The sequence below is a fragment of the Somniosus microcephalus genome, chromosome 5 (genome assembly GCF_052327205.1).
Source record: "Somniosus microcephalus isolate GS21.2 chromosome 5, FLI_Smic_1.0, whole genome shotgun sequence".
NCBI classification, from domain to species: Eukaryota; Metazoa; Chordata; class Chondrichthyes; order Squaliformes; family Somniosidae; genus Somniosus; species Somniosus microcephalus.
This window is the reverse complement of record NC_140991.1, coordinates 168,517,527-168,544,917: the sequence shown is the minus strand read 5'-3', so window position 1 is coordinate 168,544,917 and position 27,391 is coordinate 168,517,527. Positions and strand designations below refer to the sequence as shown.

Below are 27,391 nucleotides of genomic sequence, written 5' to 3'. Positions count from 1 at the left end.
CATAGAGCAAGTTATTATCTTAATGGCAAGAAACTGGAAAGTACTGCAGTACAAAGGGATCTGGGGGTCCTGGTGCACAAAACACAAAAAGTTAGTATGCAGGTGCAGCAGGTGATCAAGAAGGCCAATGGAATGTTGGCTTTTATTGCTAGGGGGATGGAATATAAAAACTGAGGTATTGCTGCAGTTGTATAAGGTATTGGTGAGACCGTACCTGGAATACTGCATACAGTTTTGGTGTCCATACTTAAGAAAAGACATACTTGCTCTCAAGGCAGTACAAGGAAGGTTCACTCGGTTAATCCCGGGGATGAGGGGGTTGACATATGAGGAGAGGTTGAGTAGATTGGGACGCTACTCATTGGAGTTCAGAAGAATGAGAGGCGATCTTATTGAAACATATAAGATTGTAAAGGGACTTGATCGGGTGGATGTGGTGAGGATGTTCCCAATGATGGGTGAAATTAGAACTAGGGGGCATAATCTTAGAATAAGGGGCTGCTCTTTCAAAACTGAGATGAGGAGAAACTTCTTCACTCAGAGGGTGGTAGGTCTGTGGAATTTGCTGCCCCAGAGAGCTGTGGAAGCTACATCATTAAATAAATTTAAAACAGAAATAGATAGTTTCCTAGAAGTAAGGGGAATTAGGGGTTACGGGGAGCGGGCAGGAAATCGGACATGAGGCTAGGTTCGGATTGGTCATGGCCCTGTGGGTAGCGGAGCGGGCCCAGGGGCCGTGTAGCCTGGTCCTGTTCCTACTTCTTGTGTTCTAATTCTGTTAGATTTCAGGAGATGGTTCTATTCACAGGGATTAGTGGAGACCTCGGGAACAGGCTGCCAGCTAGGAGTCCTTCAAGAGTAAATTGGGCCTGTTCCTGGCTGGGGTGGAGATCACCTCTTACAGAAGGTAAGTACTGTAGGAAATACAGGGACAGAGTGATCTGGACGAGTTTCACTCGTCTCGATGGGTCGGAGAGGAATTTCCCAGATTTTTTCTCCCAAATTGGCACATTGGGTTTTTTATCTGGTTTTTTGCCTCTCCCGGGAGATCACATGGGTTCGGGTGGGATGGAGAGTGAAAGTAGATTTGAGGTTAGGATCAGATCAGCCATGATCTTATTGAATGGCGGAGCAGGCTCGAGGGGCCGATTGGCCTACTCCTGCTCCTATTTCTTATGTTCCAATAAACTTCCATTTACCTCCTCCCCTTGCTTTCTGTGTTCCAACCATCTCTGGTCCTGATTTCATGTGCCCTTAATTTTGTTCTAAATCTCTATCAAATGCTTTTTGAAAATTCATATAAACCACATCCACTACATTTATTTTATCTCTAGTCTCTCTTTGCTCTATTTCTTCAAAGAATTCTACTAAGTTGGTGAAGTACAACCTGCCTTTCATAAATCTATGCTGACTGGCCCCAATTCCCAGTGTGCTTAGTAATTTCATTCTGCATTATAGACTATGGTAGTTTAACAACTGAAGTAAGCCTAACTGACCTATAGTTTCCTGACTTATCTCCCTTTTTTTCATGTGGACTGTTAAATTTACCACCCTCCAAGACCTCTGGCACAATTTTCCTTAAGCTATAGGCAGAACCTCTGGTATTTCTTACCAAGCTTCCCATGGGATCCTCAGATGTAAGCCATCAGGTCCTAGTGACTTGTTTACCTTAAGTATTATCTCGTCTGAAAGAAGTTTGCTGTGTGAAAAGATAAGTAGGGTATGTGAGATTAAGGAAGCTATTTTACTGAGCGACTTAATCAACCAAATATAAACTAGGAAAACACATGGTGCATAAAGTGGCTTAAAGCAATTTGAATAGACTTGACATGTCCACCACTGCAGACTAACAATCACTAAATCAATTAGAATGCTGAACTGTATGGTCAAAACAGTTAAAAAAAAAAAATAAGTCATATGAAGTTGCACTGAAACTGTATACAGTCTACTGATAATTCAAATTTGTTTTTGCACAAAAAATGAATTATCCAATCATTTTAATTAAGCAATGTACATAGCACAACAAAGTGGGAATTTAGTGCAAAAAATGTTGAATCATCAGCTAATTTGAATTCAGTGATTTTGAATTAAGAGTAGACTGCAGTGCTCTAGTCAGCCCACAGCTTAAATAGTTTGTCCATTTCTAGTCATGGAGACACAGGGGAGACTGAACTGCTGAAGGTAATGCAAAGAACCGTAATGAGGTTGATCCCTAGTATTTAAGGTCTAAGTTAGAAAATACTGGAGCAACTGGGGTATTTGAAGTTGATCTTAATGAGGTAAAAAGATAGACAATGTAGAAAAGGTAAATCTGTAAATTTAATTCAAACTAAATTGCAAAAGTAGGACAAAGGAACAGAGGTGCAAACTTAGAACTCATATCAGATGCTTCATCAAATAAAGAATGATCAATGGGCATCTGGATCGAGTAGTGGAGGTTGAAACCTTGGTTTAATTTAAGAAATAATTAGATGCCTTAATAAGGGCCTCTGAGTGGATGAACTAAGATGGGCTGAATGGCCTTTATCATCCATAAATATTGTGTAATCTCTTCGTTACCTTGACAATCCTCAATACTAATATGCTTGTGAAAAGTCATTTTATTCTGTTATTTGCTGATTTTCTTTCCTGCTCCCATTCCCTTAACCTTTCAAATCTCTCTTTTTGCAGCTTTCCTACATATTTGCATATTTTTAAAATCTGCCCTGAAGTTCTAAATGCTTTTTTAAAATTTCAAATTTGATCCCATCTCTCTCTTCATCCTTGGATCCCTAGCCTTTGCTCTTCTTTCTTATTGGAATATACTTAGTTTGTACCCTTTCCAACTTTTTTTAATATTTCCCATTGCTGATCCATAATTCTATTTTTTTATACTGTTATATACATGCAGTTTCAATTTGCCAATTCTATTTTTTTATTGCCTTCCTACCATGTCACATTTAACTTCTTTCATCCTTTCTGCATCATTATTATCTGTACACATTGTGCTTACTGTCCCTTCCAAGTTACCCACTACTCTTCTTAGGCAGTCCCTCGGAACCAAGGATAACTTGCTTCCACACTAAAAATTAGTTCTCAGGTGACTGATGAGTCCAATGCGGGACCTACAGTCTCTGTCACAGGTGGGGTGGGTGAGTGGGGTGCTTGGGTTGACGTGCGCTCCTTCCGCTGTTTGCGCTTTGCTTCTGCTTGCTCCCGGCGAAGAGACTCGAGGTGTTTGGTGCCTTCCCGGATGATTCTCCTCCACTTTGTGCAGTCTTGGGCCAGGGATTCCCAGGTGTCGGTGGGGATGTTGCACTTTTTCAAGGAGGCTTTGAGGTTGTCCTTGAAGCGTTTCCTCTGCCCACCTGGGGCTCTCTTACCATGTCGGAGCTCAGAGTAGAGTGCTTGTTTTGGGAGTCTTGTATCGGGCATGCGGACGATGTGGCCCGTCCATCGGAGCTGATCAAGCGTGGTCAAAGCTTCGATGCTGGGGATGTTGGCCTGAGCGAGAACACTGACGTTGGTGCGCCTATTCTGCCAATGGATTTGCAGGATCTTGCAGAGACAGCATTGGTGGTACCTCTCCAGTGCTTTGAGGTGACTGCTGTACGTGGTCCATGTCTCTGTTCCCTTGCTTATCCACTCCCCCACCTGTCATATTAGTTTAAGCTTTCCATCAGAGCTCTAGTCAACCTCCCTGTGAGAATATTGGTCCCAGCTCTGTTCAGGTGTAGTCCATCCCATCAGCATAGCTTAGTCCAGCCCCAGCACTAGTCCCAATGGCCTAGGAATCTGAACTCCTAGCCACGCATTTACTTCCCTAATCTGGGTGTTGCTGTACTGGGTTGTACACGGCACTGGTAGAAATCTTGGGATTGCTACATTTGAAGTCCTGTTAATCTACTTTCTAAATCCTGGAACTCTTTGGTGGTTGCAGACTCTGAATTCTATTTTTGCCTGTGTTTAAGGTCAGATATGAGCCATTACATATAGCTGATTTTATCCCCACCCTCTTCTCCAGAAGGTTCTACATCCACTTAGATTACCCTTGCTGCTGGGAGCCAATACACTTTTCGGAACTCAACATTTCCAGTTACAGAAGCAAATATTTACTCCTCTGACTATTGTATCTCTCATTAGCGTGTATCCCTATGCTCAGCTCTCCCCTCTCGGGGGACCCTGTTTTCCACGATGCTGTGGTGCAGCTTGTGACTACCACCCTGAGTCATTATCCTTGGAACAAACATTTAGTTGTAAAAACATTTTTTTCAAAGGCAATGTCCTCAGGGGACCCCTGCACTTATTTTCTACTTCTGGTAATGCTTCTGGTCACCCGCTTCCAATTCTTGTACTCTCTCGGTCTATGGATTGACTACCTCTTGGAATGTAACTTGCCACTTCCTGTACATAACAAACTGTCTCCCTGTAATTTTGGACCCTGAGTAAGTGAAGTTGGAGACATTGGGCCAGATTTTGCTTTTAGCAACGAACCAACGGCACCAGCCATTTTGCACTGAAACTTACTGTAAATTAGAGAACCAAAAAGAGCAGTGCCCTCTACAGAGCATCTGGGACCTGTGTGAACCGAGCAAGCAACTGTGCATTTCCTTAACCAACCCGATTGAAGAATCGATAATGAGCACTGCAGAGCCTGAACCAGGAAGTGCCAGTTAGAATATTGAATTCAATGTCAAATCCAGTACAGAACGTGAAATGTAGAGGGGGAAAGAAAGATTGGATTGAGAGAGAGAGCTAAAAGAGACAAAGACAAAGTAAAACAATTTTTTATTAACATCTTTTTATTTTTTTAAATCTCCAACAATAATTAAAACCTGAAGGAATGAGATTCCACACTTGTAAAAGTAGATTTTCAGTGCCAGAGATGTTGTTTGGCAGTAATTAAGACTTACCATGCTGCTAAAAGGGTACTTGCACTGGAATAGACAAGCCCCAACTTTTCTGGCACGTTTAGTTCCCATCTCTGAGGTAAGTAAAGCAACTTCATGTGGCTCAATGCATTTGAACAATGAGTCAGACGGCGAGGTACCATTTATAGCGCAGCTTTTGGAGGAGCAGGGCAGCTCAAATCCACGTTTAACTGCGCATTTGCAGTCACCAGAAGTTGCTGTCCGATTTCTACATAAATAACGGTGAGCACTGTTAGCCTCACTGTTATTTCTACTGCAAAGTTTGGCCCAGTGATTACAAATGTTTTTGCCCTGGGTGCTGAAACCATCCAGGAACTTACACATGCAGCAAGTGTTTCATGCAGCATTAGCCATGTGTAAACATCATATCCTCCTATTCTTGTACTGTTCACTTGTCCCACTCTATAGTCTCTTATTTTTGTCCTGTCTGCAGCAGTGGCTCTTTTGTGCACAGAGGTGTATTGTCACATTGAGAGGCTTTTTGGTAGATTTTACTGTAATGGTTTTTCCTGAGGTAAGTTCAAATTTTAATCCGCTTGACTCAGTTCAATGTTGTGCCTAACATTTTTTCTTGATGTGGCGTTGAGCTCTTTCTGTTCTTGTTAGAGAGCTTTTCTGGCTACTTAGTCACAATTTTTGTCTTCCTAACGAAAATTTCAAGGGGTTTGAAGTTTGCCTTATCTGTTCTGACTACTTGTCAGCCAGCACCCATAATTCAGAAGTTAATGTGGGTTGCACCTGATTTGATTGATGTATGTATTGATAGTTTGGCACATAAATCTTCAGTTAACATCTGTGTTCTGGTTGGCAATCCTGGTTCAGTTATTAATGTTTATAGAAGCTTGATTTTTTTTTTTTTAACACTGGTTAGAAAATCTAGCTCCATAGTTCCTACAAAGTTATTTGAGTGAAAATGTTGAGTCGGCCAACCAGATGATAAATGTTTCCGACTCCAAAACAGTACTGAGATGGTGCAGTTTCTTTGTATTCCTTTTTATACTTCAGGAGTTTGAAGTGATGATCACATGCATTAAAGACTTGCTCTCTTTTCTAGTGGCTTGACTTCGAGCTACTGGGGTAGAAATTGGTATGCCTCACGCCCAATTTCAGAGCACAAAATTAGGGTTAGGGAACCAATTTTGGTCGGCGGTATCCAGCGCCAGATCACAAAGTGCGCTGGCTGCTAAATTGCCAACTGGCAACTTCCAAATACCTTAAGCGCCTTCCTAAAACCGATGTTGGGCCACTGATTATTCAAATCAAGGATCCAATGCCTGTTTCAGGACCCTGATGTCAAATTGGGTAAAAACTGAGCGAGCTGCACTCAGTTTTTCCAGGTCTACGGTGGCCTAATCAGCGGTCCTTAAAGTGTTGCGGGCCATTGCCGGGTCCTGCTTGCCCCTCTTCCATTCATCTCTCCATGCCCATCCCCTCCACACCACTCCCAGGGCATATCTGAGGGCTGCTGCCAGCGATGCAGCCCTAATATGGTGGCCTTCAATATGGCGAGCTTCATTGGGATGCCTGATCGCACAAGTGGAAACAGTTTCTCCACCTCTAACCTATTGAGCCTCTGCATATTTTAAAGATCTCTGTTAGGTCTCCTATTAGTTTTCTCTTTCCCAGACAAAAGAACCTCAACGTGCTCTGTGTTGTTGCATCGGGATCACTCGCCTGGCAGGAAACTGATGACATTGGATTGGCTGCCCATTTTGCAACCCACCCAATTTTTACTTTCTATTGATTTTAACCGAAATTAAAATTGGGCAGGGTGTAAAACTGGCAGCCAATCTGATCCCATCAGTTTCCCCGCTGGGCAAGTTAGTTAACATCCTTGTAAATCTTTTCTGTACTTTCTCCTGTGCTTCAATGCCCCTTTTTGTAGTATGGAGACCAGAACTCCACACAAGTGTGATCTATATAAATTCAATATTACCTCCCTGATGATTTTATATTCTATTCCTCTAGAAATGATCCACAGTACTTCGTTTGCACTCTTTATGGTCTTATTAGCTTGTATTGCTACTTTTAACAGTTTCTGTATCTATTCCCAAATCTCTCTGCTCCTTTATCCCATTTAGTTTCCTTCTTGGGATAAGTGGCCACCTTCCTCCTCCTACCACAATGAACCACCTCACACTTCGCTATATTGAATTTAATTTGCCATTTATCCACACACTCTGCAAACCTGTTCATTTCTTATTGTATTTTGGTACAATCTTCCACATTATTGACTATATGCACAATTCAGTGTCTCTGCAAATTTCGACACCATGAGTCCAAATCATTTATGTATATGCGTAACAACAGTGGTCCCAGCACGGATTCCGACTCGACACCACTTCCTACTTTCTGCCAGTCTGAGAAACTTCCCTCATCTTATATGCTCTGTTTTCTGTGTTGCAACCATCTTTCAATGCATTCTGCTATCTGGCACCTCACAACAGATGCCCTGAACTTTGTCATGAATCTTTCACATAGCACCTTGTTGAAGGCCTTCTGAAATTCCATGTATACCACATCCACTGCATTGCCCTTGTCCACACTTTCTGTTGCTACTTTAAAGTAATCAATCTTATTGATTGCTTTAAACATGGCCTTTTTCATTGGGCCAGTTAGATCTTGGTGGAAGAAATAAAGACAAATTGAATGTGCATGCCATTATTAATGTGCAAATCGGCCAGCAACTTGTGCTGAGGTGGAGATAACCCATGAATTGCAAATCGCCACAAGCTGCTGGACGATTTGCGCCGCTCCATTGTTAGCTTTGTGCAAACAGCATCTTGACCTTAACCTCCCTGTGATTTGACAAATCTATTCGGGTTTTTTGAGGCTGTAACTAGCAGGGTAGATAAAGGGGAACCAGTGGGTTCCGCCAAGACCACTCGGCTCCCAACCTCATTACAGCCTTGGTCCAAACATGGACAAAAGAGCTTAATTCCAGAGCTGAGGTGAGAGTGACATCAAGGCAGCATTTGACCGAGTGTGGCATCAAGGAGCCCTAGTAAAACTGAAGTCAGTGGGAATCGGGGACGAAAACACTCCACTGGCTGGAGTCATACCTAGCACAAAGGAAGATGGTTGTGGTGATTGAAGGTCAATCATCACAGCCCCAGGACATCGCTGCAGGAGTTCCCCAGGGCAGTGTCCTAGGCCCAACCATCTTCAATTGCTTCATCAATGACCTTCCCTCCAACATAAGGTCAGAAATGGGGATGTTCGCTGATGACTGCAGTGTTCAGTGCCATTCACAACTCCTCAGATAATGAAGCAGTCCATGCCCGCATGCAACAAGACCTGGACGACGTTCAGGCTTGGGCTAATAAGTGGCAGGTACCATTCATGCCACAGAAATGCCAGGCAATGACTATCTCCAACAAGTGAGAGTCTAACCACCTCTCCTTGATATTCAACGGCATTACCATCGCCAAATCCCCCACCATCAACATCCTGGGGGTCACCATTTACCAGAAACTTAACTGGACCAGCCACACACATACTGTGACCAGAAGAGCAGGTCAGAGTCTGGGTATTCTGCGGCGATTGTCTCGCCTCCTGACTCCCCAAAGCCTTTCCACCATCTACAAGGCACAAGTAAGGAATGTGATGGAATACTCTCCACTTGCCTGGATGAGTGCAGCTCCAACAACACTGAAGAAGCTCGACACCATCCAGGACAAAGCAGCCCACTTGATTGGCTTCCATCCACCACCTTAAACATTCACTCCCTCCACCACCGGCATACCGTGGCTGCAGTGTGTACCATCTACAAGATGCACTGTAGCAACTCGCCAAAGCTTCTTCGGCAGCACCTCCCAAACCTGCGACCTCTTCCACCTAGAAGGACAAGGGCAGCAGGCGCATGGGAACACCGCCACCTCCAAGTTCCCCTCCAAGTCACACACCATCCTGACTTAGAAGTATATTGCCGGGTCAAAATCCTGGAACTCCCTGCCTAACAGTTGGAGTACCTTCACCACACGGAATGCAGCGGTTCAAGAAGGCGGCTCACCACCACCTTCTCGAGGGCAACTGCACTTATGAAATCCCAACTGTTCAGCCTTTGGCCCTCCATTCACCGTGACATTTCTGCAGCTACCAATCTGCTCAACCACACCCTCACCACCACCTTTGATGCCCCAGTCCCTATTAAAAAGTAATTACTCTCTCTCACCCTGGCCGTTCCCCCTGGTACGGCCCTCATCTTCGCTCCCTTAAGTCCTTGGGACACAGATATGAGCGAATATGGTTTAGCCATTCACCGCCAGATCTGGCTGCACCACATAAAGCATTATCGGGTCCTGCTCTCGCCTGCCAAAATTGCTCATTACTCCAGAATCATTCTGGAATGCAAAGATAAACCCCGGCTCCTATTCTCTACTGCTAACTGTCTTCTTAAACCCCTCTCCCTTGTCTCCTCCACCCTCACCTCTGACAAAGAGTGTGAGGAGCTCATGGACTTCTTGGTCTCTAAGATTGAGACCATCTGTTCAGCTGCTTCTGCCACTTCCCTTCCTTCCCCATATCCACCGGGCCAAACTTCCTCTAAGGTTCCCCCCTGCCCTAGCCCTGAGCTGGCATCTTTCTCCAATTTCTCTCTGATCTCCCCTCATGAGCTCTCCGTGCTCATCTTGTCCATGAGACCCACCTCCTGCTCCCTCGACCCTATTCCCACCAAAGTGCTGACCACCCAACTTCCTTTTCTGGCTCCCATGTTATCTGACATTGTTAACAGTTCTCTCCTCAGGTACAGTCCCCCTCTCCCTCAAATCTGCCGTCATCACCCCTCTTTTTTAAAAAAAAAAAACCTTGACCCCTCCGTCCTTGCAAACTGCCGCCCCATCTCCAACCTCCCTTTCCTCTCAAGTCCTTAAGCGTGTTGTCGCCTCCCAAATCCGTGCCTATCTTTCCCACAATTCCGTGTCTGAATCCCTCCAGTCAGGTTTCTGCCCCTGCCACAGTACCGAAACGGCTCTCATCAAAGTCACAAATGACATCCTTTGTGACTGTGACAAAGGTAAACTATCCCTCCTCATCCTTCTTGACTTGTCTGCAGCCTTTGATACGCTTGACCACTCCATCCTTCTCCCACGCCTCTCCACCGTCATCCAGCTGGGTGGGACTGCACTCGCCTGTTTCCATTCTTATGTATCTAATCGTAGCCAGAGAATCACCTGCAACGGCTTCTCTTCCCGTTCCTGCATCATTAACTCTGGTATCCCCAAGGATCTATCCTTGGCCCCCTCCTATTTCTCATCTACATGTTGCCCCTTGGCGACAGCATCCAAAAACACAGTGTCAGTTTCCACATATACGCTGACGACACCCAGCTCTACCTCACGATCACTTCTCTCGACCCCTCCACGGTCTCAATTGTCAGACTGCTTGTCCGACATCCAGTTCTGGATGAGCAGAAATTTTCTCCAATTAAATATTGGGAAGACCGAAGCCATTGTTTTCTGTCCCCGCCACAAACTCCGTTCCCTAGCCACTGACTCCATCCCTCTCCCTAACATCTGTCTAAGGCTGAACCACACTTTTACAACCTTGGTGTCCTATTTGACCCTGAAATGAACTTCGACCACATATCCGCAGCATAACTAAGACTGCCTATTTCCAGCTCCATCACCCGTCTCCGCCCTTGCCTCAGCTCATCCACTGCTGAAACCCTCATCAATGCCTTTGTTACCTCTAGATTTGACTATTCCAATGCACTCCTGACTGGCCTGCCACATTCTACCCTACGTAAACTTGAGGTCATCCAAAACCCAGCTGCCCGTGTCCTAACTCGCACCAAGTCCTGTTCACCCATCACCCCTGTGCTCGCTGACCGACATTGGCTCCCCGTTAAGCAACGCCTCAATTTCAAAATTCTCATCCTTGTTTTCAAATTCCCTCCATGGCCTCGCCCCTCCCTCTTTTTTTCATTCGTTTATGGGATGTGGGCGTCGCTGGCAAAGCCAGCATTTATTGCCCATACCTAATTGCCCTTGAGGTGGTGGTGGTGAGCTGCCTTCTTGAACCGCTGCAGTCAGTGTGGTGAAGGTACTCCCACAGTGCTGTTCGGTAAGGTGTTCCAGGATTTTGATCCAGCGACGATGAAGGATCGGCGATATACTTTTAAGTCAAGATGGTGTGTGACTTGGAGGGGAACTTGGAGGTGGTGGTGTTCCCATGCGCCTGCTGCCTTTGTCCTTCTAGGTGGAAGTGGTCGTGGGTTTGGGAGGTGCTGCCGAAGAAGCCTTGGTGAGTTGCTACAGTACATCTTGTAGATGGTACACACTGCAGCCACGGTATGCTGGTGGTGGAGAAGGGAGTGAATGTTGAAGGTGGTGGATGGGTTGCCAATCAAGTGGGCTGCTTTGTCCTGGATGGTGTCGAGCTTCTTCAGTGTTGTTGGAGCTGCACTCATCCAGGCAAGTGGAGAGTATTCCATCATACTCCTTACTTGTGCCTTGTAGATGGTGGAAAGGCTTTGGGGAGTCAGGAGGTGAGACACTTGCCTCTGACTGCTCTTGTTGCCACAGTATTTATGTGGCTGGTCCAGTTAAGTTTCTGGTCAATGGTGACCCCCAGGATGTAGATGGTGGGGGATTCAGCGATGGTAATGCCGTTGAATGTCAAGTGGAGGTGGTTAGACTCTTGCTTGTTGGAGATAGTCATTCCCTGGCACTTCTGTGGCGTGAATGTTACCTGCCACTTATCAGCCCAAACCTGAACATCGTCCAGGTCTTGTTGCATACGGGCATGGACTGCTTCATTATCTGAAGAGTTGTGAATGGTGCTGAACACTGTGCAGCCATCAGCGAACATCCCCATTTCTGACATTATGTTGGAGGGAAGGTCATTGATGAAGCAACTGAAGATGGTTGGGCCGAGGACACTGCCCTGAGGAACTCCTGTAGCGATGTCCTGGGGCTGTGATGATTGACCTTCAACCACCACAACCATCTTCCTTTGTGCTAGGTATAACTCCAGCCAGTGGAGCTTTTTCCCCTGATTCCCATTGACTTCAGTTTTACTAGGGCTCCTTGATGCCACACTCGGTCAAATGCTGCCTTGATGTTAAGGGCAGTCACTCTCCCCTCACCTCTGGCAAACCTCCCTATCTCTGTAATCTCCTTCAATCCCAACCCCCACCCCCCACCCCAAGATATCTGCACTCCTCTAATTCTGCCCTCTTGAGCATCCCTGATTATAATCGATCAACCAGTGGTGGCCGTGCTTTCTATTGCCTTGGCCCCAAGCTCTGGAATTCCCTGCCTAAACCTCTCTGCCTTGCTACCTCTCTTTCTTCCTTTAAGACGCTCCTTAAAACCTACCTCTTTGACCAAGCTTTTGGTCACCTGCCCTAATTTCTCCTTGTGTGGCTCGGCAACATATTCTGTCTTTTAATACTCCTGTGAAGCACCTTGGGACGTTTTACTATGTTAAAGGCACTTTATAATTACTTGTGTTGTGTAGCAAGCAATTAGGAAAGCAAATGGTATGTTGGACTTTATTGCAAGGGGGTTGGGGTACAAGAGTAAGGAAGTCTTGCTGCAATTGTACAGGGCTTTGGTGAGACCACACGTGGAGTATCATGTACAGTTTTGGTCACCGTACCTAAGGAAGGATATACTTGCCTTAGCGGGAGTGCAACGGAGTTTCACTAAATTGATTCCTGGGATGAGAGGGTTGTCCTATGAGGTGAGATTGAATAGAATAGGCTTATACTCTAAAATTTAGAAGAATGAGAGGTAATCTCATTGAAACAATTCTGAAAGTGCTTGACAGGGTAGATGCTGAAAAGCTGTTTCCCCTGGCTAGAGAGTCTAGAACTAGGGGGAATAAGTCCCAGGATAAGGGGTTGGCCATTTGGGACTGAGATGAGGAGAAATTTCTTCACTCAGAGGTTGTGAATCTTTGGAATTCTCTACTCCAGAGGACTGTGGCTGCTCAGTCGCCGAGTATATTCAAGGCTGAGAGCGATAGATTTTTGGACTATAGGGGAATCAATGGATATGGGGATCGGGCGGGAAAGTGGAGTTGAGGTCGAAGGTCAGCCATGATCTTATTGAATGGCGGAGCAGGCCCGAGGGGCCATATGGTCGTCTACTGCCCCCATTTCTTATGTTCTTATGTGATTTTCATGAAGTTGCTGCCTTTGCACATTAATTGCCCATTAAATTTGCCGCAGAATGTTAAGCCAAGTAATTAATAGCGTAAGTACCCGTTTAACAATGTGTTAATTGTTAATGACTGCCAATTAACCTCTCTGGCCCAGAAGGTGAACAATTAAAAGTGTGGAGTTTCATTCCTTTAGGTTTTAATTGTTGTTGGAGATTTTAAAAATGGCACATTTTAAATGTTTTTATTTTTTCTTACTTTTCCTTTGTCACTTTTTTCTCTCTTTTTAATCCAATCTATTCTTTCCCCCTCTTTATTTCTCTTTCTGTACCTGATTTGATATTGAATTCACCCACTCTAATTCACCATCCTTCTCAGTCCTGCCTCTGTTTAATTCTTAATCCTTAAATCTCATTGGTTAAGGAGATGCACTGTTGGACCCATCCCTAATATCACCTGTCTCCACCACTGCCTCAGCCCATTTGCTGCTGAAACCCTCATCCATACTTTGGTCCTCTCCAGACTCAGCTATTCCAACGCTCTCCCGGCTGGCCTCCCATCTTCCACCCACCAGAAACTTTAGCTCTTCCTATCTTTTCCATCCCGAATCCTGGCGCATACCAAGTCCAAAATGCCTCTATTTTAAAATTCTCATCATCGTGTTCAGTTCTCTCCATGGTCTCATTCCTCCCTATCTTTGTAACCTACTTGAGCCCTACAACTTTCCGAGAACTCTGAATTCCTCCACCTCTAGCCTCTTGCCCATCTCCCCCCACCCCTTCCTCACAACAACATTGGTGGCCGTGCATTCAGCTGCCTAGGCCCTAAACTATGGCATTCCCTTCCTAAACCTCTCCTCCTTTTAAGAACCACCTTAAAATCTACCCCTTTGACCAATCTTTTGGTCACCTGTCCTAATGTCTCCTCCTGTGGCTCGGTGTCCGATTACACTCCTATGAAGCGCCTTGGATGCTTTACTATGTTAAAGGCACTATATAAATGCAAGTTGTTGTAGTTTTGGCCAGAAGTCGAAGATCACCCCCATTATGTCTTGTTGGCATTTTCTGTTTTATTTCTAACTATTGCCTTTACAGGGTATTCCCCTTTCTGCCATTTCCCACATTTTCTCCCCTTTTTTGTGTAGGTCTCTTGAATGTCTTTTTAATTGTATTCATTCTTTTGTTTTTGTTTTTCCATCACTGCACTGATTGTTCATGTCATGTAACACTTTTCTATTAAGCAGCTTATAGCTCATTCAACCCATTGACGTTCTGTCTGTAATTGGCACACGTGCTCACTTATCTTTAACTCTTCAGTCCTAACAGAGGGCACACGCTCAAAACATCAGCATATTTTTTTTTCTTTAGTGATGCTGGTTCACCTACTGTTTATTTCCAGCATTTTCTGTTTTTAGTTTACATTTCTATTCATGAATTGACATAGCATGATGTGGCTGAATGTGAGTAAGAGTAACTGCATCAGATTCATGAAGGTTAAGAGTTAAGTTGAGGAAACAACAACAGCTTGTATTTATATAGGGTCTTTAACGTAGTAAAACATCCCTAGGCGCTTCACAGGAGCGTCATCAAATAAAATTTGACACCAACCCACATGAGATATTAGGGCAGATGAAAGAGGTAGGTTTTAAGGAGCGTCTTAAAGGAGGAACGAAAGGTGGAGAGGTTTAGGGAGGGAATTCCAGAGCTTAGGACCTTGGCAGCTGAAGACACAGCCGCCAATGGTGGAGCGATTAAAATCAGGGATGCTCAAGAGGCCAGAATTGGAGGAGTGCCGATATCTGAGGGTTGAAGGTCTGGAAGAGATTAGAGATAGGGAAGGGCAAAGCCATGGAGGGATTCGAAAGCAAGGAGGAGAATTTTTAAATCGAGGCATTGCATAACCAGGAGCCAATGTAGGTCAGCGAGCACAGGGGTGATTCATCAACAGAATTTGGTGTGTTAGGACACGGGCAGCAGAGTTTTGGATGACCTCAAGATAACGGAGAGTAGAACGTGGGAGGCCAGACAAGAGTGCATTGGAATTGGCTAGTCCAGAGTTAACAAAGGGTTGAATGACTATTTCGGCAGCAGATGAGCTGAGGTAGGGGCGGAGTTGGGCGATGTTACGGAAGTGGAAATAGGCGGTCTTAGTGATGGAGTGGATATGTGGTTAGAAACTCATCTCGGGGTCAAATATGGCACCAAGTGTGTGAACCGGTTGAGCCTCACACAGTTGCCAGGGAGAGGGATGGAGTTGGTGGCTAGGGAACGGATTTTGTGGCAGGGACCAAAGACAATGGCTTTGGTCTTCCCAATATTTAGCTGGAGGAAATTTCTGCTTATCCAGTACTGGATGGCAGACCAGCAGTCTGACAATTTAAAGATAGTGGAGGGGTCGGGAGAGGTGATGGTAAGGTAGAGCTGGGTGTCGTCAATGTACATGTGGAAACTTTTCTGATGATGTTGCCGAGGGGCAGCATGTAAATGAGGGATAGGAGGGGCCCAAGGATAGATCCTTGGGGGACACCAGAGGTAATGGCGTGGGAGCAGGAAGAGAAGCCATTGCAGGTGATTCTCTGGCTATGACTGGATAGATAGGAATAGAACCAGGCGAATGTTTGTGTTGAAAGATGACTAACTCTTTCACTTATGTAAAGGTGGCCTTTTATGTTTGATCCAGACAGGCGAGATGAATTAATATAACTAGAATGTGAGCATTTTTTACTTTAAAATATTCTGACATGATTTTTCAATTTTCATGCGACAGGTTACGGAACAAAATATTTCACTTAAAAATAGTATTGTGTGGGTGGAAGTTGGTGTTGGATGGTGTTGTTTAATTTGGTTTCATGCAGACACTGAAATAGCAGCTGCATGTTTCATTATGAAACACTCCAAAATCGTCAGCTCTAATGAATAATTATGTTCATTAAATGAGACCAATATAACAACATGCAAAGGTTTTCGATTAAGTTTTAAAAACAAAATTAAGATACCATATGCAATACAACTCAAAAGTGCACTTACCTTGCATTTTAGCGTACATGGGACACTGACACTGGTGTGCTGATACCTGTTCGTTATTGGCCTGTAATTTGTGGCACCTATGGGTGCGTACAAGGGCCGCACAAGTTCCAAGTTTCTGCGCGCGAAGACCCGGAATTTGCGATCTGTCAAGAATCTTTTTGACAGATCCAACGCATCCCCGGGAAAAGGGCATCCACGGGCAGAGAGTTGGCTATTCGCCCAACCTCTGCCCAGCGAATGCCCGTGAAATTCTTACGCCTGGTAAAAGCAGGCGTAAGGCCTGCTTTTACCAGCGTAAGAGTTTAAAAATACATAAAAATAAATTATTTTCAATTATTTATACATTAAAAACCTGTGCAATAAGCTAAGTTTATTTTTAGCCCCATTAAAACATTTAAATTTATTTTTCAAAAAAATACATTTTTGTTTTAAATACTTAATTAAATGGCATTTTAATTAATTTTAAATGTAATTTTTTTTATTTATTTGATTTGTACATGTATCTTTTGGGGTATTCCCATTCATGCTTAAGCATGAATGGGGGTGCCCTTCTTCCATTCATTGGGCTGGCCCACGTGATCCCAGAGGTGCTTGCAAGCTGCCTGCACCCCTGGGATACATGGGCCTCTACCCACGGGTACCCAGAGAGGCCCAGGACTGCAAATCTCCGGACCACCAGGTACGTGGGCATTTTATTTGCGGATCGGAGGCATTTCCTCAGTGAAGTCGCTAACTGCAAATTCAGGGCCAATATTTCTCTGATTAGTGTTAATTTTTCTCTGATTAAGCTATTTGAGTATTTATTTACTCAATAGTTTAATCAGACAAAAAACAGCTCAACAGATGCGTGTCTCGATTACACATTTAACATGCAGATATTGCAGATCGACAAGGAATTAAATGAATGAATATTATCTTTTTTTCATTTATTTGCTTGCTGATCTGCAATATCTGTATGTTAACTCTGAAATTTATAACTACATGTTCATGAGCTAATCGCCACCAAGTACAGGAAACTTTGTGTTATCCGGAGGCTAACTGTCCGGAATGCTCGAGCCACCGGCAAAAATCAGGTGCTGTTTTCGTTAGGTTTTTTTTCTTCTCGTTGCTTTTGTCCTCAACAGTCAAGCTCTGCAAGGTCTGCTGAAGCTGTTGCTAAGCTACAGAGACGCTTGGACTGTTTAGAAGCGCAACAGGGTTTGTTGACCGATACGGAGCTCGGAAGCTTCCGTATCTTTCAACATTAGCGCTGGAGTGTCCGGCAGTTTTGAGAGAACGGCAACAGCTCGGTCCCGTCGGTGCCGGATAGCACAAAGTTTCCTGTAACTTGGTTGTGTCGCTGGTTATTCTGCACACATGTATACATCGACGTGCTCCAGGTTTGTTATCCTCAATTTGAGACCTTGTATCGGATACATTCTATGCAATGTAGTTATTCAAACTGTTCTTAAGATATAGTAGTGATAACTAACAGCAGTTTACATCAGAACAGTTTGGATTTGCGTTTCCTGACAAACTAAGATAATCATTTAACTGTAGTTTTCTTCTGGAAGGGACTGTTTTTTCTTTTCTCCTCCCTCCTCCGTATACCCCCGCCCTTCCCCAAGATAAAACAAAAGCACTGTGTCTTCAATTTGGCTTTGCAACATTCTGCAATTACTTGTGCATAAACTCTGCACCTGCATGACATGCATGGAGTCTTTTAAGAGCATAATGTATGTGACCAATCCTGAGTCCAAGGAATTATAGAATTTTCACTGTCAGACCTGTGGTCACCAAGCATGAGAACTCAAAATTATGCTTGGGAAATGGAGCAAATGTTAAAGTATCACATGAAATGCATGAGACTTGGCAGGACTAAAAACTGAACAGCTGCCACTGAAAAGGAGCAGTTGACAAAAGCTGTCCCCTCTGCCCTGTACTAATCTGTCTGCATTCTTACAATTTAACACCTGGAAACAAGAATAACTGGATTAATGCACCATTTTAACAGCTGTGGTTTGAATATATCATGTAAACCATCTTAGAGTTAATATATGCAAAATGTAGATGCATGAATATTTATAATTTATTACACTGAAAGATGAAAATATAGCAGTTACATCATTAACAGCAGTCTAATTGTTCAGAAAGTATGGAACTGTTGGAATGGACTGCATTTGACCTGCGCCATTATAATCTGAAAAATAAAATGCAATATTTCCTTTATTCAGTTTGAAAACCTTTCAAGTTTGCTAAAACTTCCTGGGAAAAGAACCTTTAATAACATGGATAAAGACTTCTTGGGAAAGAGGAAAAAAGACCTTAATACATACTTGCAGGTAAATTCAAACTTTTGTAGTCACTGTTCAAAAATGCTATAATTCATGGTTGCTGCTTTTAGATTAGATGCATTTTGTAATCACTTTACTTGGGATACTGCAGTGGAATCCATGTCAACAATAATGGCTGTGACAATCAGTGATAATGTCCAACTTGTAAATAAAGAAATCTCCAGATATTAGAAACAGAAGATGCATTAAAAATGAACAACCAAGTCAGTATAAATAATATAACACACCAGCAAGAAATTTGAAACAAGTAAACTAATCTAAAGGTCCTTAATCAGACACAAATTTTGAAAGTGAGAAGTATTAAACCACGTATGCTTAGCCTAAACAATCCACCAATGTCTGCATTGATCCCATACTCATCACTAATTTTTAACTTTTAAGTGATAATAGGAGATAACTTTTAGTGATCTCAGATGTACATTTTTGAAAGAGTTGGTTTGTTGTGGAGTAGTAATGCAAAATAAATCTGGTATTAAATGATTAAAACATAGTTCCTCACTCTCTCTTCTGCTTTTATTTAGTTGTTAATCAATCCTGAAATGATAAAAGCTTGTCCAGCTTTGATTCCATATGTGAATGACTTTCTGGAGAATAAAGCTTACAGCAAGGGAAAAGGTGATTTTGCTCGTAAGGTAAGCCTGCCATCTATTGGTCAGATTATGTAATGCTGCTTATCAGAACTCTTTCGCATTGTAATTTGAAATGAGGCACTGTTCTGGTTATTGTATTTCTACAAACCTTTTAAAATTTTGATTATAATATTTGACTTGTATAAATGCCATGAACGTACTTAAGCATTTTATCACTTTTCTGCAATTTAAATAAATTGAAAGAAAAAATTCATGCATGTCTTCATTACAACCAAATGAAGTTTCTGCTTGCCCAAATTTCCAAATTGTGATCCCAGTGAGCAGAGCTCCCCTTTAGAAGTGCATCTTTGAAAAATTACCACTTTAGTGTTGAGAACCACTCAAATCTCACAATAGTATATGGCCTCAAATCCATGAGGGTTTTGCCGGACCCAGTTGCACCAGGTTTATGGAATTTTCAGCCAGCCTTTTAAGGGGTAGAACCTCCATCTGCCCATTTCAAGGCAAATGATGCCAAGAGGCAGAGCCAGGAGTGGTTAACTCCCTATGCCGGGAGTTCCCATTCACCCTGCCCAGTCAGTACCAGCTGTTGGACTGGAGACTGGTATGCTGAGTGAGATGAGGCATACAATCTTCCAGTTGAACATTCGTGGGCCCCGCGTCATGGCATCCAAGGCAGGGAAGTGGCCTGCATTCTAGAGCAAGAGACAATTTAAATTTAAAAAAAAAAAAAAAAAAAAAATCAAGATTGGCATCCCTTATATTAGGCCAATAGAAAACTACATGTGCAGGGGTATGAGCAGTGCAAATGGGCAGTATTACTGGCTGGCTGCTTCTATGCTCCACAAATAAATATCAGTTGTGCATATATTATTGTAGAGAAATTCTTGACCCTACACCAGCAAGGTGCCGACCTCAAATTATCTTCAGTGTGACATTTCTGTACCCGACACGTGCAGTCTACAGCACTTGACCAAGACTCCCAGTGCTGAGCTGTTGGCTATGTTCTGCTTTGATGACTTCTACTTTAAATCGTTCAGTAATGACCTTTTTGTTTGTTAGGGGGTATAAGACCTTTATCCTATCAGTCTGTGCTGCATGTGAAACCAGGCCCCAGAAGTAAAAGGTCCAGTTTCCATTTCAATTTAATTTCAGACAAAGAAATGAGGTCTGAGCACTGACACAGGAAAGTCTGTTAAGTTCTAATGGCCCGTTGACTCTTATAACATTACATACGTCTTACATAAAAAAGTAAACCGTTCCAAGGATTGTTACAGTTTGACCTGATTGTGCCACTAAAATGATCGGTCACACTTCCAATAAGAGTTTTCCCAAACTTTATTGAAAAGAAGCCACAAGCTCCGAGAACTTGGTGATAGGGAGATTTACCAGAATGAGTTACCTTGGTAATGGGGATTGGTTAAATGTCAACATTTACTGAATGAAAAAATGCTTTTTTGATCATCCAGGAATACAATTCAATCTGCAGAAAACTTTTTTAATGAGTCATCGCTAATTTTTTTTTTCGGTTTATGCTTATTCTGCATCTTGTTTGTGTTTTGCAGATGGACACGCTTGTAAATCCCCTTCGTAACTCAATGAGAAATGTTTCAAATGTTGTGAAGTCAATTCCAGACAGTCTGGCAGAAGGAATGACAAAAGTATCAGACAATATGGGCAAAATGTCTGATAAATTGGGACATGAAATTAAGCATACATTTTTAAAGGTATTCCAACAACAACAACAATCTGCATTTATATAGCACCTTTAAAGTAGTAAAATGTCCCAATGCGCTTCACAGGAGCGTTATCAAACAAAATTTGACACTGAGCCACATAAGTGGATATTGGGGTAGGTGACCAAAAGCTTGGTCAAAGAGGTAGGTTTTAGGAAGCGTCTTAAAGGAGAAGAGAGAGGTAAAAAGGCAGAGGTGTTTAGGGAGGGAATTCCAGAGCTTAGGGCCTCGGCAGCTGAAGACACAGCCGCCAATGGCGGAGGGATTAAAATCAGATGCGCTAGAGGCCAGAATTGGAGGAGCGCAAATATCTTGGTGGGTTGTAGGGCTGAAAGGTGTTTCCTTCGTCAAACCAGGCATCATGGTGGAAAATTTTGTGATTTCAGAGATGTAAAACTTTTTCCAAATTTCATACATATTGAATATTTTTTCTTGAATTAATTTTAATATTGCAAATAAAATTAACTTATCTGTCTAACTTTTGGTGCAGGTTCCTCCATTAAAGCCAGAAGAAGATATTGAACATACTCGTGTTTCTGCCCAGCTGGATGATAATGTGCGTTACCTTTTTTTGTGTATAACAGTGCTGGAAATCAGTAGATGTTGAGTTTTCATTAACACTTGCTATTGCTTTTTCATTTTCAAAGGTATTGCTTTGAGTTCCAGAATGATTGATTTATTTTTCCAGTTTAGTGTAAGGCCTTAGATGTTCAAATACTGCTGTGAAATGCTGTGTTAATGTAGCACTGGTGCTGAATGACCAAGTGCATTCAGGATCCTTTGCATTCTGGATAAAATTATTAGTACTTCAAATCCACAACCTAGGGCTATACTTTCATTTTCATTATTAAAATGTGAAAATCCTGTATTGAAGAATGTTGCTGCTCTTCTCGTCCAATGAATTGCTGCAATCAATGGTGTCCTATCAGGAATGTTGTTAAGCATTCGTGGGATAATACTTTGAGAGCATAGGAATTTGAAACCATTACCCATCTTAATTTTAAGGATCCATCAAATTTCCATTTTGGTTTAGGGTACAGATTGATTTTTTTTAATGTCTATCAAGATTATATATGAAATTTTCTAGCATTTAACTATTTCCTGAAACAGGTTGATGACAATATTCCTCTCAGAGTTATGCTGCTTCTCATGGATGAAGTATTTGACTTGAAAGAGAGAAATCACTGGTTAAGAAGGAACATCAAAAACTTGCTTCAGCAGCTTATCCGAGCTACTTATGGAGACACAATCAACAGGTTTGTTAACACTAAGCTGTCCAAATTAATACGAACCAGCATTATATGTCTTTCACCATTGAATGTGCTGTAATCTCAAACTTGCATTTGATTTAATGAATTGTATGGTATGCACTGAAACTAACAGACAAATATGGCAGCTTCATTTGCAGTGAGTTTGATTAATTCTGAGATGGGCTGTTGGGGTATTTTCCAGTAGTGGGACATGCCTGTTCTGTCAGGAAGAAGTAACATTATCTGTAGCACCCAACATCATAACCTGCTTGAGATTCGGAGCACTTCAATTGAGTGATGTTCACAACTTGTTGCTTTTGTTTTTCCCCCATCTTCACTGAAGATAGCTGTCTAGAGATAAACATCATTTTGAGGGGAGGGGTTGAATAGATATGCTGAAATATATCTTTGAGAATAGCGAACAAAGTATGTCCTCAATTTTGATACTTTTTCACTTCTAGAAAAATTGTGGACCACGTTGATTGGATGACTTCACCAGAGCAAGTTGCAGAAACTGTAAAACGATTCAGGTAATCAGAAAACAGTTATACATGCTTCATAAATTTATGTTAGTTTGTTAACATTTTTAAAAATAATTTGTGATTTTGTTTACAGAGATTCATTTTGGCCTAATGGTATCTTAGCAGAGACTGCACCACGCAGGGAAAAGGCCATAAGAATGCGGTCAAGGGTAGCAGCTAAGACTAAGATGCTAGTGATTATGCCAGGTGAGAGACATTTGTTCCTAATTCTGAATACTGCTACTACTTATTGTGTTATTGCATGAGTTAATGTAGAATGGAATATTCAATCAGCTTTTATCACAACAGAACTCTCCAATGCTGTCACCAGTTGGTGAATAATATAGTTATACCTTGAAACTGTGCTTCAGCCTCAACCTCTCATGTGCCGTGTGAATTTTCTGTTTTTCATATCAACCATCCTTATAGCCTTTAAATGAAGCTGCCAAATTAGGGACATGAGCGCTTACAAAACAAGCTAGGTTTAGAGTCCATAAACTTTTTTCAGATAGGACAACAGAATCATTTTGAGCTGGATTTGAGCCCAAGTCCTAGGATTAAAGGGACAGTGTACTAATCTACAGTACCATCCAGTCAACCTCCACTTCTTGTATGAGAGACCATAAGGGTGATTGTAGAGAATGGAAAATACATCCTGTATCTAATTTGTACAGCGTGTAACATGAAAATGCTTCTGGACACTTGGTGAATAAAAACAAGGATGTGCTACCCCAGCATTGATATTACTTTCTTGATGTGCACAGAAATATTTTTTCCCACATTTCAGATTTATTTTAGTGTGTGAGGGGGTGGAGGAGTGGAATGTTTGACAGAATCTTCAGAAACACTACTAGATACTAAAATGCTATCCTATTGTAATACTCCCTTGAGAGTACTTGTAACTTTAATGTTTTTTTTCCAGATGAACTAAAACATATTATTGGAGCTGAAACCACACGCAAGGGCATTTTGCGAGTCTTTGAGATGTTCCAACATAACCAGTTAAACCGAAGATTGGTCTATGTGTTTCTAGAGGGTTTCCTGGAAACCCTTTTTCCACAGTACAAATTTCGTGAGCTCTTCATTAAATTGCATTCACGATCACAGCGAATGCAAAAATACAAGCAGAAGTCTCAGTCAGCTCAAGTTGCTTCCTCTCAAAAGAGGTGACGCTTCCAACCATGAAAACTGTGCCCTGAGGACAGGGTCTTGGCACCTGCCCTAGTTCGATCTATGTTATGGCAGTTTCTCTGGGGCTCTGAAACCTACACAGCTCCAGTTACAATGCCATCTTTGTTGTGCCAGCCTCCAGAGCCATGACTCAGTGGCTTACTTCGGAAGACATTATTGTCTGCTGTTTTTGATTTCTAATGCACTTTTCCCTCATAATATCCCTGTGTATCATAACTGGTTTATATTTATTATAACGTGTTCATAGCTCATCGAGAAAATGTGTATCCAATTGTAATAGAAGAGCTGTAGATGCATGGTCAAACTGCTGCATCTTGTAGCTGTCTCCTTGTATCTAGTTGGCACCAAAACCAATTATACACCCCCTGAATCATCTCTTAGACAGTTAATGGGAGTAGCAGTATTGCTTAAGGATAGAGCAAAGCACAATTATAATGATTTTGCATTTGAATGAAACTAGTGTGTATCCAAATTGGAGAAGGAAAAAATTAAATCAGCACAACTCATAATGTGTATGTGCATGTTTGAGATAATGTGGTGGTTGATAGACACTGGTTTAAAAAAGGACAGCATTAAAAGAGTGCAAATATGAAAGACCCTAAAGGGCCTAGATGAACATTCCTGGTGGCAGGAATAATATTCTGGGTATTTAGGTTAAGTGGATGTGATCTGGTGTCACAAAAATTTGATCATTGGTCTGAGCGAGCCACAAGCTTGGGTTGTATTCCACCCCACTGCCTGCACTCCCCAAAACAGCTGAAAGTGTTTTTTTTAATTTTGTTGCATACATGTCTGTGCTTGGTCCATATTCAAGGAGTTACTGAGCCGTGTATTTTCATACAACTGTAAAGCCTCCAGAGATGATTGTAGATTTTAATGTACAGAGATTTTAATGTACTTCAAAGTTGGGTGTGTCCAAGGTAACAAGTGAGTGCTCTGATTAGGATTGATCAGAATAATGTTGCCACTCTAGCAAATGTAATTGAGATTAGCCTTAAATGTCCTGTTTAAAAATAGTTTTCTCATTTTAATCTGACCAGACCTTTTTTGAATGCTGTTTTTCACTCGTGTACTGGTAAATATTGCCACAGAAATAAAGTGCCCACTTCAGCAATTGTCCGGAAGCTATGATCTGTAAAATGCATTATGCATATTACCAAATCTTATTTCTGACAATGAAACTAATTTAAATGGGCCCCACCCACCTACTTTATACTGAGATTTTAATTTTGTGCAATATTTTCTTTAGCATATGTGCATTTAAATAAATTGTATAATGAAAAATTTTAATGTTTTGAAATGTATGTTTAACAGTCTTCTTAACCCAACAACTTGCATTCTGTTGTTGATGCATTAGTTTATTTAAGGACTTGTTTTAAAAGTCTTGTTAGTCACTCCTCGTAAGACTCACCTGTCACGGATGAAATTTCCTCATCCGAGCACGGCTTGTAAACTACAGGGGGAACCTAAGAGCACATGGTAAATAGCTGTTAATGAATTTGTGCATTTCATTGTACAGTGTCAACAGTGTGCCTAATTGTACTGTCAATTTTTTTCTTATTTCTGTAATGAAAGAACAAATGTCAATCAGAATGTCTTGGTGGTTTTTAATAGAATGAAGAGGAACTCTAAATTTTTGAGTTTGCATTATACTATTAAAATGTTCAGTAGAACAGATGACAAAAGTATCACACTAAATAAAGTATTAACTGAAATATGGCTTTTGCTTGTATTTTGCATACATGCCAAGCTCCCTCCCATCCAATTCAACTGTGCCTGAGGTTTCGGAATTAATTGTACATAGTTATGTATTGTATTTATTATGCTTTTGTAATCTTCTCTGGATAAAATAACTGATTCGGCAGCCCAGAGAAGGTACGTTATAGAGCATTGAAAAGGAGGATCATGCAAGCACCATTCTGGCATCATGAAGTTTATATTAATTTTACCATATTTGCATATGAGCTGATTCATACAATGGAGGATGTTTTCCTTCAGAAATGAGGAAGAGTAAGGCAATAATCTTTTGAGTGGGCTAGGGATTGTAGCTTTAACATGTGATTTGTAACAAATGGTAATGTAATTCATTTCAACTTGATCAAAAGTTCTTACCCCACATAGGTAATGTTTTGTTTTAGTTATGAGTGGTTAAGTACCTTTTTGTTTGGAGTTTCTGAAGAGAAATTAAACTTTAGTTTCCCCTATTCTATAATTACTTGTGACCAGGTTGCCAAACAGCTGCTCCTAATGTTTATTACTTGTAAGAGTTTGAGACAGACCGACTATCTATCATGTCTATTTGGAGGTGTGTTATCTGTAAATTACTACAAAAATAATTACATCTTAATCTGCTTTCTGTTCCTATACTACTACAGAATTCAGCAATGAAATTTCTAAGATAACCAGTTTTCAGAATCTCTTTACAATGTTAAATCATGCAAGCACTGTGCTGTTCAGTTTTTTTTAAACCAGTACTCTTCCTCCACCCTGACTGCAGTGCTAATGTTTCCCTACCAATGGATAAGAATAAGTTGAGGACAAGCTATGTAACTCTTGTTGGCAGAAAATCTTGCCTTCTCTTTCAGTTGACATTGATCTGAAACCTAGAAACTGATGCACATTAAACATGACGGAAGAAAATCTGAGTTCTTTAGCAAGCAAACATGCACCATGGCTGCAGTAGTGTTTTCAAGTTGAAATTTGGACTTGGGCATTTTTTGTAAAATAACAATGTACTTATTTTTCATTTTACAAATAAATTTTGATGAAATAAGTAGCATTTTCCTTTTACTTAGACCAAGTTTGTTAATGTTAGTTGCCTTTAATGTAATTTAAAGTTCATACTTGCTTTAAAGGAGTTTTGCTGTCAGTATTTTGAGTGTGATTACTGTAATACCATTATTGGAATGGTTTAAACATGTCACAGCAGCATAAATGGTGGGCATCGTTCACAGCTTCTTAGTAATCCATGGAATGTGTACAAATTACATATTTTTGAGGTGAGGGAGAGGCAAGGGTGGAATCCTGTGAAACATTGTACAGTGAGAGTGCAAACATCGCAGACATCTTAACATGCACAAAGTTACTGTAATTCAAAGGAATTTAGTAAAACAGAACTTGATTAATATAGTAATATTCCTATGAACACTACACAAATGGTTGTTTAAAATGTCTACTGTAATATTGTATTAAGCAATATTAATGGAATATTTTATCACAAATGTAATATGAAAATTCTTGTTTAATGCTGATACTAAGTTCAAACATTGGAAAGATATTTACTAGGTTAACATTCATCAAAAGGAAAAGGTCTCTTAGGTTTTCCTGTACCATGTTCCATTCCTAAGCTGGTGAACAAATTCAGAACACCTGCGTGAAGACTTATTACAAATATAATTACTAGTAAATGGAGTGTGCGGATTACCTCAAATGCTATGGCCATTGGATGCTGTATTGCCAAAGAAAACAAAGCATGGATCATCTGCACAAAGAAAATTAATCCTTCCTGATGGTGACACCAAAACCGCTCAACCATGAAGGTATATAATGTTTGGTGAGTATAACTGCTGATCTGATTGTGCATATGCATAACTGATCTCCCCACTTCCAATGCTAAATACACATTTGTAAAGGGCATTTAAAGTACCAATTGTGTAAAGTACCATTTAGTTACAAGTGATACTGAATATGAATCAGCTAATTACAGAAAAATTGTTTTTCTTCTG

The 27,391-nt window shown here is 41.6% G+C and overlaps 1 protein-coding gene across 15 annotated transcripts in view; it reads left to right on the top strand.

Moving 5' to 3' along the window:
- snx13 (sorting nexin 13) overlaps positions 1 to 26,440 on the top strand; it is a 310,603-nt gene extending 284,163 nt beyond the window's left edge. For all 15 annotated transcript variants that reach the window (XM_085988419.1, XM_085988416.1, XM_085988415.1 and 12 more), the window contains 8 exons: positions 18,259 to 18,366; positions 18,900 to 19,010; positions 20,534 to 20,695; positions 21,195 to 21,260; positions 21,815 to 21,960; positions 22,416 to 22,484; positions 22,570 to 22,682; positions 23,398 to 26,440. In XM_085988419.1, the coding sequence (XP_085844545.1) occupies positions 18,259 to 18,366; positions 18,900 to 19,010; positions 20,534 to 20,695; positions 21,195 to 21,260; positions 21,815 to 21,960; positions 22,416 to 22,484; positions 22,570 to 22,682; positions 23,398 to 23,645 (1,023 nt within the window). In that variant the 3' untranslated portion in view covers positions 23,646 to 26,440. The remainder of the gene's footprint in view (positions 1 to 18,258; positions 18,367 to 18,899; positions 19,011 to 20,533; positions 20,696 to 21,194; positions 21,261 to 21,814; positions 21,961 to 22,415; positions 22,485 to 22,569; positions 22,683 to 23,397) is intronic.
- The last annotated feature ends 951 nt before the right edge of the window (positions 26,441 to 27,391 follow it).